Source organism: Micromys minutus (genome assembly GCF_963924665.1).
Source record: "Micromys minutus genome assembly, chromosome: 9".
NCBI classification, from domain to species: Eukaryota; Metazoa; Chordata; class Mammalia; order Rodentia; family Muridae; genus Micromys; species Micromys minutus.
This window is the reverse complement of record NC_137978.1, coordinates 22,619,084-22,631,659: the sequence shown is the minus strand read 5'-3', so window position 1 is coordinate 22,631,659 and position 12,576 is coordinate 22,619,084. Positions and strand designations below refer to the sequence as shown.

Sequence of the window (12,576 nt, the reverse complement as noted above, 5' to 3'; positions counted from 1 at the left end):
ATGAATTAACTGGGACTTAATTAAGGAGATAATGGCATACAGTTTTATTTATTCGAGGGTTTCACTAGTTCAGATTTCTACTTATAAATCCAATCTCTTAATGCAAGTGAACGTAGCTTTCTCTAGCTCACTTAGCAAGAATTAATAGTCTCTACTGGTAACATTTTAAAAATCAGTTCATGTAAGGGGCATGGGAGGTAATCACTGAAATAGTAACCAAACTCTCAAAGATCCCTGAACAGAAAGAAAAGCTCTTCTCTTCACCAGATCAGTGGCCAACTAGCTTAAATATGGCAGGTTCCGGTAAGGGGAGCATACCTGCACAGCAACCGCCCTTCCCCCATTAAAAACATTTGCTTTGAGGAGTCATGACGGCTCATCATTGGCTAATGATGACTCTTTTTTGAAATATCCTTTCATAACCCTAAGGACCTAGACCAGGAACAAGAGCAACTCAGGAAATGATGGAGGAACAGTCCTCTGTGAAATGGACAGCTAACTTCTTCAGGGTTGTTGTTCAAGAGACTGTTTACTCTCTTTGCAGGTAAGCATGCAGCTTTGTATCTTAGACAAGACCTTAGAAATGATGTCTGTACGGAGTGGCTGCTCTAGCCTTCTATTCCCAAGAGAGAAGCACAGTATGGGGTCTTTGAGAATATTCAGGAGCTCATAGTGCAGTGCAGGTGGGTGTCAGTAGTAGCATGCATTCAGTCTATTTTGTGGCTCTTTGGAAGAACCTAAAGGACACAGTAGTTATAAACAACTCAGGGCTGGATTTCAGCAACCCAAAGGTCCAAATGCTAAGTCTTATACTGCTGGCTGTGTAAACCGTTTTGACATCTGTAAAATGGGGGATATTTTTCTACTGAAGACAGTTGGTCATTGTGAGGTCGAGATAAGGAGTTTAGGACTGGAGACTGTAGTTGTTATTATTACTGGACAATAAAAAGCTCTTAAGGTTCTTACGACAAAGAAACTGGCTGCTTCTGTTTACTGCTCTTAAGTGATGCATAGTTTCTTGTTAGGGGAGCTGGGCTGAGCATATGGTTAATCTCGTCCACTCAGATGTCCACTCAGATAACCTGTCACTTTGCAAATCACAGGTGTATTTGTAGACACAGAGCATGCCCAGATGGAAAGACGCAGCAGTGTCTGAATTAAGATAGAGGCCAATGCCCTTCCCCCCCTGTCTCTTCTAGATTGTCTCATTCTAGACTGAAGTCTTTCACACTTGGTGGCCTCTTTCCAGGCTAATATCAAAGTGCACTCACTACCTCCTGGGATGTGCTGAGACTGAGCCCAAATACAGAGAAAGTGGGTACTGAGGACTGTGCAGTGGGGTGAATGGTATGGAAAAATGCTGGTATTTTCTTTGTGTACATGGCAAGTGTTCCTACTGTTTTATAATCAGAAAGCACAAAAATACAGCTTCGAATAAGAATGAAAGAGAGAGAATAAGAGAAAGAAATTCAACAGCGGAGTTTGCATCCCAAATCCCACCACTGTGTATCACTACCCTAGAGCTGGCATGCTGGCCGGATGATTGTCCAGCTCTGATGTCTGGCCATGAGGCTCAGGTACAAGGGAGACATAATAATTCATCCAATGGTTGTTCTCAAGTATCTCTTCCCCACACTTTGACATATAAACTGTAGGGCCCCTGTGAGGCATCTGACCAAAAGGGGGGGGGGGAAAAAAGACATTTAACCTGCAATCTACTTGCTGTGATATCTATCCTTCTAGAACTTTCTGGAATTCTGAACAGTGACATCACATCTTTCTTTATAAAAAAAAAAAAACAAAAACAAAAACAAACAAACAAACCCCTCCATACCTCCTAACTGTAGGGTACAAGTCAGGGCACTCCCAGGGCTGGAAGTGCAGGACAGGACACATTCACAGGCTTGGACTCAACTGGAGCATTCAATGGACTAGAACATGCCACAGGGCCACAGGACACCAGACCAAAGGAGGAACGGCAGAAGCCCTACAGCCAGTTGCCAGGCAGGAGAAGGGTGTCGTTCTCACATCGTAGCAGCCACGGCCATTCCCCAGCACACGAAGCACACTCAAACAGTAAGACATACCACTGGTGGTCCCCGTACCACTGCCCGAGCCAGGTCCGGGGGACGAAACCACAGTCCTGTAGGTGGGTGGTGGTGGGGGAGGTGGAGTTGCTCTCTGTCCCAACCCACTCTCTTTAGGAGATGAGAGCGTTTCTAAGTAATCATCTTTAATGAAGGTCTGCTCAGCGACTTTCTTCTGGACTTCTTCTAAATTGAGCGGAGACGGTATATGACGAGGACCAGGAGACCCTGGGGGACCTGCAGAGCCTGGGGGGCCAGGTGGGCCTGGAGCTGGGGAGTCAGCTGGGATGTCTGATGCAGCTGGTGGGGTCAACTCTGGAGTAACATGTTCCGGGGATGCATCAGAAAAATGGACCCACTTCTCTTCAGTGCTAACAGCAACAGACTTGGGGGACAACACTGGCCCAAAAATGCTGTCCAGGTCACTCATGGATGGTACTTTCTCAATTTTGGTCTCTGTGGCTGCCTGGTCATTTCCTGTGGTTAAAGTAGTTGATTTTAAATTTTATTAACTTACTATTATCTGTATAGGGGCTAGAAGGAGGGAGGAGGCAACGCTTAGCAGACATATTTCACCTTGTAAGGTGCCTCAAATTTTACACCTTCGTGGTGTAAAAATACCCTTATCAAATTAAGCACCGACAGGCGAGGGGCAGGGAGAGCTTGCTTCAGTACACGAGCGTCATATTCCTGTGCTACTGTTCACTCCTTTGTGAGGTGACCGGTCAGCCACCTCCTCATTGTTTAAAATGCTGAGCAAGAAACTCCTCTCAAGTGGGGCAGCAGCGATCATTTTAAAAAGATAGTATGAGCGTCACAGAGACCTTTAGGCCCTGGAAGGGCAGCTACCCAAAGGGACGGAGGGCACTTCTGAAAAACTAGTCTGCTGAACACACATATTGCTGTCCACAAAGAGTTGAGCTCTGAAAGCCATCCTCATCTTTACAAAGTGTCTCAAGTCTAGGGATTTACACAGAATGTTTGGTGGAACTAACCATAGTCTCTGCTAACTGAAAAGACAGAAAGCAAAACACAACAGGACATCACATTTAGCTATAGATTTACTTTAAATATATCAGAAACACAAAAAGTGTACTTAAGACGATAACCCCACACGAATATGCACAAACACACACACCACACTCCATACACAACACGCACAGAGGCGCACAACAAGGCATTTGCTACGGATTATTGTTATATGGGTACCTGCTTAACAGAGGAGAAAACCACCAACAAACATCTTTAGAATTTTTTTTCTCACAAAGCCGAGCTTGTTAACAAACTAGTCGTGACTACAAGTTATCTCTCTCAAGTGTGATGCAGAAAGTGTCATTTTGCTTAAAAATTAGCAGCATATTCTTTTCAGTAGGCATCGATACAGAAAATTAAGAACTTCCTCAGTGAAGTATAAAATATTATATATTTACAATCTGGAATAGTCCTTTTTTCTTTCTTTTAAACAATAATGAGGCTATTCCAATTAGAAGTAGTTACCTAAATAGCTGGAAGGCACGGCCAGGCGTCATTTTACTTGTAAATGACTCATGGGCTATAAGCACTGGCTTGGTCTTTCCATATTTCTGTTTGGGAAGGAGTAAATCCAAGGTCCACAGCCACAGACGAATGGGGCAGCATTGTGCACGGCTGGCGCTAAGTTATAATTTTGTTGCTGTCACAATTTATGTGGAAACACAGGGTCTCCAAACAGCTGAACTGGCAAATACCTTGTTTATGATGGTTTGGATGACTCTCTATTGGGCTTGAGGCAGTATAAATTTAATAAATGACTGTGTCTAACTCTCTGCTTTTCTGACCAATACCCTGCTCTGTCTCTATCAAAGTCACCAGGCCGCAGAGACAGTCAAGCATAAAACCGCCACAGGGCTCCAAAGGTGATAAAGAGCCACATTCTAGGGCCCAGGTAAATAAAATCACCGTCACCATTTCTGAATTGCTTGTCCAATAAGACCTGGCAGATTATAAATTGCATGAATGCATAGTATTGATTTTTATCGGAAGGAAAAGCGGAGCCTCGGAAATGATATGAATAAAATAGTTACAGCAAACCCTTGCCATATTTTATAATGATTACCCCGGCTTTTATAATAAAATAACTAAACATGTGAAGGGCCAATGGGGACAATAACCCCTCCAACAGTATCCTGCTCATCCTGGGGCCCACCAAAGGTTTTAAACACTAAGCATTCATATGTGTTAGTTCTAACAAAAGGCTTAAAGACTTGAAAGATGCAAAGCATGCTTCGTTTCCAGATCATTCAAATGAGAGACAGTGCAGTCAGACACGGAGCAAACCAAACAGCTGACTTCTTGTCTTGTGGCTATTTTGCTCTATAACCTGTGCAGCCCTCATCACATAAAACTACACTGAAGAAGAACTGAGCTTGTGGGTTCCCATGGAGACCGAGCGTGTACTTTACATAAGTCAGCATAACTTGCAGTGAAATTGAAATTCAACACCAATACGGTGTGTTTTTAGCACAGCCTGCACTTTCCATCGTCAAGGGCGCGTTGCAGTCCAAGGCCATGGCTGTGTTTGTCACATCATTTCAGAACGGTAAAGAGGCTAGTTTACCTGTTGCGACTGGTAAGGGGGAGCCTGTTCGAGGCGGGGTGGCTGGTACTGTTTTTGGAGGCAAAGGTGGAGGTGCTGCAAAGAAAGAAGTCACCTGTCAGCGATCACATAAAATTATTCAACAAAGTAAAAGACACATTACACATTTATGTCAGCCAGATACAAGTTAGAGTCACTGGAGAAGAGGAAACCTCAACTGAAAAAAAAAAAAAAAAAAAAACCAGCTCCATAAGACAGGGTTGCAGGCTGCAGGTAGAGCTTTTTTTTTTTCTTTTTAATTAGTAATTGTTGTGCAAACGCCCAGTTCTTTGTGGGTCTCCCTTGAGCTGGAGGTCTTAGGTGCTATAAGAAAGCAGGCTGAGCAAGCCTGGGAAGCAACATTCCTCCATGGCCTCTACATCAGCTCCTGCCTCCAGATTTCCACCCTGTGTTCCTTCCTTGGCTTTTCTCAGTGGACAGTGATTCAGGACTCATAAGCCAAATAAATTCTTTCTTTCCAGGTTGCCTCTGATCATGGTGCTTCAACACAGCAGAGATGACCCTGACTACAACACCAAGAGACAGATGTATGGACACCTCTATCTTATGCCCACAGGAGTTCTTCCAAAGGCCGTAAACATCAACATTCTATTCATTCAACAAACATCAAGTCACAGTTAAATTCAATTCCTTTACTAGGAGCCAGGGGTACTGTGCCGAGCAAACACTGGCCCCCGCTCAGGAGGAATTGTGACTGAACGTGGATCTTGCTCACACATAGCTCCAAGTTGCAGGGTGTGATCAGGGAAACAGTAATGGTCCTGAGGGGGCTCCACAGAGGGGTTTAAATCCAGCCTGGATAATGTCGCCTACATTTTATCTGGACAGACTTTGCAACACTATGCTTTTTACAATCTTAGTAGGTCTTGGGAAATGAGAAATGGAGAGGTGGATCAGAGAATAAATATCAAAGAATAAATATTCCCAATAGTTACTCTTATGAAATAAAACCCCAAGATTAAATAAAAGCAAAATATTGTGGCCCCTATCCCAAAATTTGCCTTTTTGAATAGCATTTCTCATTTTGTAGGTAAAATTAGGAATTATTCTTCCAATAGGTAAATGATCATTTAAAAAATATATGTTATTTTCTCATCTGCTGTGTTTGGTAGATTCAAGAGTTCACTCAATTGTCATAAGCCCTCCCTAAGTGTAGACTCATCTTTCATATCCTGAGATCAGATGTTCCAAGTGGGCCCAAAGTTAGGAAGCCCTGACTAGTCCTCTCCACTCTTTGCACCCCAGGAAGAGCATATATATATATATATATATGCTCCAAGATAGAAAGACAGGATATAATATATAATTTGATAAATTATATGATGTATAATTATAACATAATACAATATATAATATTGTATAATTATATACTATATCCCACCTTTCTTAAAGCTCATGGATAAGTAATTTTATTTTATGCGTGTATTTGTTTTCTTGCATGTGTAGCAATGTGAGTGCCCATGGCAATTAGAAGAGTGTGTCCAATCCTATGGGGGTTGGAGTTGCAGAGAGTTATGAACAGCCATGGGGGTGCTGGGAACCAAACCCAGGTCTTCTACAAGAGCAGCAAGTGTTCTAAAACCACTGAATTATCTCTCCAGCCAGATAAGTGGTTCTTAACCTCAGCTATGCGCTGTCAAAAATTCTTCCACAAGTATCTTCCCTAAGAAGTTAGAAGCCAATCAGAGATTCCGTTCCTTACTCATCATCAGGTCTATAAAACGTCAAGATGGTCATCACTAGATACCTTAGCATAACTCAGATACCCGGATACCATAAGGCCTAACACCTGAGAGGAGAATTCACACTGTAACCACAAAGCAAGCACAAATAGAGGATGCCCATTAGCTCAACAGCGGTCTTGGCTGTGCTAATGCAGAATCTACAGTTCCAACGTGTTATTGCCAAAGATGACTTTTTAAATTTTCTTGCCACTGAAGGGTTTTCTAGGAATAAGTTTTAGGATAATCCTGATCTGTAAAAGAAGGTAGGTGTTCACCCCCTCACCACAAGACCTTTTTATTGGTACTGTATATTGTATTCCAAGTACATGGAGAAGCAGCACTCAGGATCATGCCTCTATCAGACCATCTCTAATAGACCCTTCAGAGTTCAGAGGTTCGAGAAAAGCTGCAGACTCTTGCTTTTCCCACCATTTTGAGGAAAACAGTGCTTACAAAAGCTGGATCCTATGGCTTTATAGTGACATTCCCAGCAAATAGCCTTTTAGCCTTTAATTCTGAATCCCCTTGGCTAATTCCTATGGTTAATTTTAAACACCAGAAAGGAAGTCCTGGAGATGCTGGGCTAGAGAAGTAAGTTGGTGAGTATCACTGCATAAACAAGACCCTCTGAACCCCTTAACTCCCTGGACACCTTTCCCTAAACTCCATTCCTCTCATGGCTATTCCAAGGAGTTCCCTCTACACACATCCTGCTGTGTGCTTCTACTGGTGGAGACTTTGTAAGTCCATGGGCTTGACCTAGTGAGGAACCTGCTCAGCTAGTCCAGTTCATCACAGGAAAGGGATTTACAAGGCCTCTTGGGACCCGCCATAGTCACCTGGGCTACAACCAGCAGCCTTGACATACAAGTGGCCTGGTCTCATTGCAGTATCTATCGGATATCAAGCCTGCTTGTCTTGCTTTCCAGAGGGGGTAGCTTTCCTGTCTCTGGGTACTTCTGCCCTGTGCAGTTTGTTGTTCACTTGGGACAAGAAGAGACCCATCTGGACTTGTTCAGTGCTCGTGTTGTGTGATTGTCCAGTGCCTTCAGCTTAACTTATTTGTATATAGCTACTCAGGAGGAATGGATGAACAACAGAGCATGGAAGATGTCACGAGGGGCTATTTGAAGGTGGATGATGCCAATTCATTTTGTTATTTTAGTCCAGATTAGGAACCCTAATCAATACTGTTAGATAGTAATGCCTCTTTTAAAATCCAAATATTACGGACCCAGGCTTCTAGTTGTTGTTTAAAATTTTTACTATGCAGTCAGAGGGCAAGACGAGTAGACATGTAACTTACTTCCAGCGGGAAAAGGTCTTGCTAGCTTTGGCGACTCCATGCTTGGATTAATTGGTTGGCCTGAACCCCATATCTCAGGCTGATCTAAAAGAACTGCAAACATAAAAATAGAATTTCTCAGGGTACATTCAAACAAGAGTTTAAAACTTAAACTAAAGTTGAGCTTCAGAACATGATCCCCATGCATCCACTCATCCTAGAAGTTTAATTTAGGACTGTGCAGATGATTAACATAATCAGAGGACAGGAGTAGAAGCGTGGTATGTGTGGGAGCAAGAAGTATCCGTGTGTGTGTGTGTGTGTGTGTGTGTGTGTGTGTGTGTGTGTACATGGAGCTAAGTTAAGCAAAAATCCAACTAGGACCTACATTTTCTTCCTGTTTGGTCACCTAAGGACATTCCAGATATTTCTGGACTATTCCAAAAGTGTAGAAGTGAGTTCTATGAATATCCTCCAAAATGTTGAAAATATCTAGATTCTGTGCAGTAGTTCTTATTTTTAAAGACTGTTCAGTTCTCTTAACCCTTTACATCATCAGGAAGAGGGATAATTATTCTAACAATGCTTGTTGAACATTTTGAGAGAAGCAGAACAATTTTCAAAAATGAAATTACATTATTTTGTGTGTTTGGGTGTTTTACCTTCATGTATGTCTTTGCACCATGTGTGCGTCTGGCACTTAGAACAGCCAGAAGAGAGAACTGGATACCCTGGAGTCAGAGTTACAGATGGCTGTGAGCTACCATGCAGGTGCTGTGAATTGAACCCTGGTCATCTGAGAAAACAGCCAGTGCTCCTAACCACTGAGCCATCCCTCCTGCCCAGCAACTAGAAGATGAATAGTTCCTTAGATGTGTGAAGCAGAAACATCTTAGGTATTGCTATAAATTAGCACTGAATTTAAGACATTATTTTTCTTCTTTGTTTTGCTGCTGTTCATGTGTAAAATCACCAGTTTTGGGTTGCCTACTAAATTCTACAATTAAGTTTTTAAGTCTTTAAAATTGACTGTGTTTTTGAGGGGCTATAAATAATGTGTATTTTGATAAAAAATACCTTCTTTAAAAACGATCTATTCTATATTTGAATTTTATCTACGTCTAATGCATACAGTAATGATGATAAAATCAGGGTGAGGCAGTAAGATTATCTTGTCTGAGCTGATGAGAAAGACAGGGCTGGGTACAAATGCCAGAACTTTGCAGGGCATTCAAGCAAGACACCTCAGAGAGTCCAGATGTATGTCAGGGCCTGTCATAGGCCTCCATTCAGGGAGTGCTGGGAACAGCATTGTTTCCATAGGCTTAGTGTGGTGGTGGGGCAACCTAGATTTTAAAAAATGCTTCCATTTTCAGTGGAGATGCTTTTATATGCTCATGGAATGCCTTAAATGGACAGATTCAAATACAACACACCAGCTCCAACCAACAGTTACCTTACAACGTATGGGAAACAAGACTGACCATAGATGACTTAGTAATACAAATGACAGCCTCCCCCATGGCTACAGTTTGGATGGCTGTAGGTTACAAGAGTAATGCCCCCGAGAGGGGATTCAGAATGCATTTTATAAGTTTGCCTCACTACATCACTGAAAGCACTGGCTGCTACAGGATGAGTCTTCACAGAAAAAGGAGTTTTAGTTGGCCACATTACATCAAATTCTCTAAGATGCACTTTAGTTAAAGGTGATGTGTTTAGAGTTTAGAGTTTGCTCTTGAAACAGGTGTCAGTGAATTTTTGAGCTGGAGCCAGTCCTTGGACTGAGAGGTGAAGGTAACCATTGATGGCTAAAGACTAACCCTACCGCCCTATGGCTACCTGTATTGTTAGCAAGAAATAAATTCTACCTCTATTACTGCACTTTGAAATCTATGTTATGTTAGCTTAGTCCACTTGTCTACTTACTGTGTAAGTTTATTTTCTTTCTTTCATGACTGGGTCTCACTATGTAGCTTCCAGATGTCCTAGAAGTCACTCTGCAGACCAGGCTGGTCATGAACTCACAGAGATCTTCCTGCCTCTGACTCCCAAGTGCTGTCATTAAAGGCATGCACCACAACACTGCTAAGTCTTAAGGACATTCCTCTAATGGAGCCTAGACACACACACACACACACACACACACACACACACACACACACACACACACACACTTTAGATTTTAAATTATGTGTATATGTATATCTGTCTATAGGCGTGTACATGAGAATGCACATACCTGGGCCTTTGGAGTTAAGAGGAATGGACAGAATCCCCTGGAGCTGGAGTTACAGGCAGTTGTGAGCTGTTTAATATGAGTACTGGGAACTGATTTTAGGTCCTCTGCAAATGAAATGTGTGCTCTCAACCATATTTCCATAAATATGGAGCTATATCTAACCCTAATTTAGGGTTTTTAAGTCAAGAATTTTTCATGACATTCAATAATATCACGGCATTTATAGGAAATATATGCATTGGGTAAAAAAAAATTCAAACACATTATAGATCTTTTAAACAGGATAGTTTATATCAGTACACACACACACACACACACACACACACACACACACACACACATATGTATAATTTATAGCCCTTCAAAGGCATGGTTAATTTCAAAGACTTAAGTACTTAAGTGTAGAATATTTATTTAGTAGGTAACTCCAAACTAATAACAGAAATGAAGATATTTCCCTCATATCATTGCTACATGGTTGGCAAAGCTTCCTGTGTCTTGAGCCCATAGGACTGTGTGCTATCCATGACACTGCTTGCTCTGATGAGCTGGAAAACAATGGTTGCATCCGAGAAGCTTTGCTCCTGAAGATGAGAAGACCACTGTCTATCCACACTCACGCCCATACCTCTCCAACCGTATTTATCCCAGTTTGGATAGATCTGCATTCACTTTTACTGGCCTATTTTCAGGAGTAAATTCGGTAGTCATTAGCTTTTTTGAAAGTAAAATTTCAAATTCTAAAATAATAGATGTTTTCAACTAAACTGAGAGCATACTTCCCTCGGAGTTTTTGTTCCACCATGATGGTCTGATGGCACATTCACAATACACTTCACTATGTTTGCTTTGGACAAGTAATGGGATAGCAGTTCTGTAGGCACGCAGTTCCTTACCTTCCGTCTTCTGCTCATCAAAAGCTGATTCTAATGGTGGACCAAAGAGGGGAGCAAGGGCCAGAGTGTCATCCAGAGGCTTCTTGCTAAATTGCATTTTTTTTTGGGAGGGGAGCAAAATATACAGAGAGAAGGTTCAAAAATTAATACTTGAAACCATGTACAAATCCTCACTTTTCTTGTTTAAACAAATGTGCATTTGTGTGTGCAGGCATGTACACGTGTATATGAAGCTTCTGTTGGGCTTAGAAAGTACAGCATGAAGATGTAACATGAGAAAGAGTCATGGCGGGAGATGACAGCCTGTGCTCCTAATAGAGGCTCATGTGCACTGCAATCAGAAACATAACAAAGGAGAAAGCGCAGTCAAAGGGTAAGTCTTTACACACAGAAGTACATATTACAGATGCTGGTTTATTACAAGGCTCCTTTCTGTCACACGAACTTTTTATGGTTTTGAGACAGTTTCTTATAAAACACAGGCTGTCTTAAATTTAACTCACAGTCCCCATGCTATTGCCTCCTGTGTGCTGGGGCTACAGGTTTGCACCAACATGCTTGGCCTAAACATCTATACTTGTCATTACTTGCGTTGACCAGTTCTTAGGTCAACTTGACATAAGCTAGTGTCATTTGAGAAGAAAGCGTAATTAAGAAAATGGCTCTATAGGATTGGTTTATGGGGTCATTTCTTGATTTATAATTGATGTGAGGCCCAGCATATTGTGAGTGGTTTCATCCCAGGGCTGGTGATCTTGGGTGCTGGAAGAAAGTAGCCAGAGCAAGCTATGAGGAACAAACCAGTAAAGAGCATCCCTCCACTGCCTCTGCTTTAGATCCTGTATCCAGATTTTTGCCTTGACTTCCTTTGTTGATGAACTGTTAAACCTTTTCCTCCTCAAGTTCTGTTTGGTCATGGTATTTTATCATAGCAATAGCAACCCCAACCAATGCACCACCATATTTCTTGTTGTAGTTTTAATGAAAATTGGGCATGAGGCTATTTAAGTGGTACCCAAAAAGTTTGTGTTAGAATAGAAAAAGCCCGGGACCCTCAACTTCTAGTTTCATCTTGCCCCCTCCCTCTTAAAAAGCTAGTGATGCCCCAAACTGAGTACATCTTAGGGAGGGTACTGCAATATCTCATCTTTCCTCTTAACTGTGAATCTAGTCTGATGATTGAGCAAGTGTTGCGCCATTACTTCCATTCCTTCTCCAGACCTGATTCCCACCAGGGAGCCTCATGATTTCTGGGTGAGAGTCATGCAGGTAGAGGTTGAAAAGCAAAGGAGAGAGGCTGGTAGAAAATGAGATGGCAAAGAGTCGACATTTTAAAGAAATGCAGCTAATGATCACTTTGGTAAGCAATATAAAGCTTCACTCAAAGACTCCAAGGTGGAATACAATAAACTGTAGAGAAAAGATGGAACAACGAAATAGGAGATTCTTTTGGTATAGAACTTGGAATACATCATGAAAGTATATCCAACTATCAGACTTCTCTTTTTTTAGGGCAATATAATGTATCTCAGATGAATGCTCCAGAGATTAAAAGTCCTGTTTATGAAGAACTTCAGGCTACTCATCAGTGAGTATACCATAATTTTGCTATAGACAAATGCAGGCACTTACATAGTTTCCTCTTTTGGGCTGCATGTATGAGAAATGATAGCATATTTGGTCCATGCTAGGGATATATGAACTCAC

General features: G+C 41.8%; 1 protein-coding gene across 1 annotated transcript in view; it reads right to left on the bottom strand.

Moving 5' to 3' along the window:
• SGIP1 (SH3GL interacting endocytic adaptor 1) overlaps positions 1-12,576 on the bottom strand; it is a gene marked incomplete at its 5' end in the record, with an annotated part of 99,305 nt that overhangs the window by 42,403 nt on the left and 44,326 nt on the right. The window contains 4 exons of the mRNA XM_080922129.1: positions 2,088-2,564; positions 4,684-4,758; positions 7,753-7,845; positions 10,870-10,955. Of these exons, the coding sequence (XP_080778255.1) occupies positions 2,088-2,564; positions 4,684-4,758; positions 7,753-7,845; positions 10,870-10,955 (731 nt within the window). The remainder of the gene's footprint in view (positions 1-2,087; positions 2,565-4,683; positions 4,759-7,752; positions 7,846-10,869; positions 10,956-12,576) is intronic.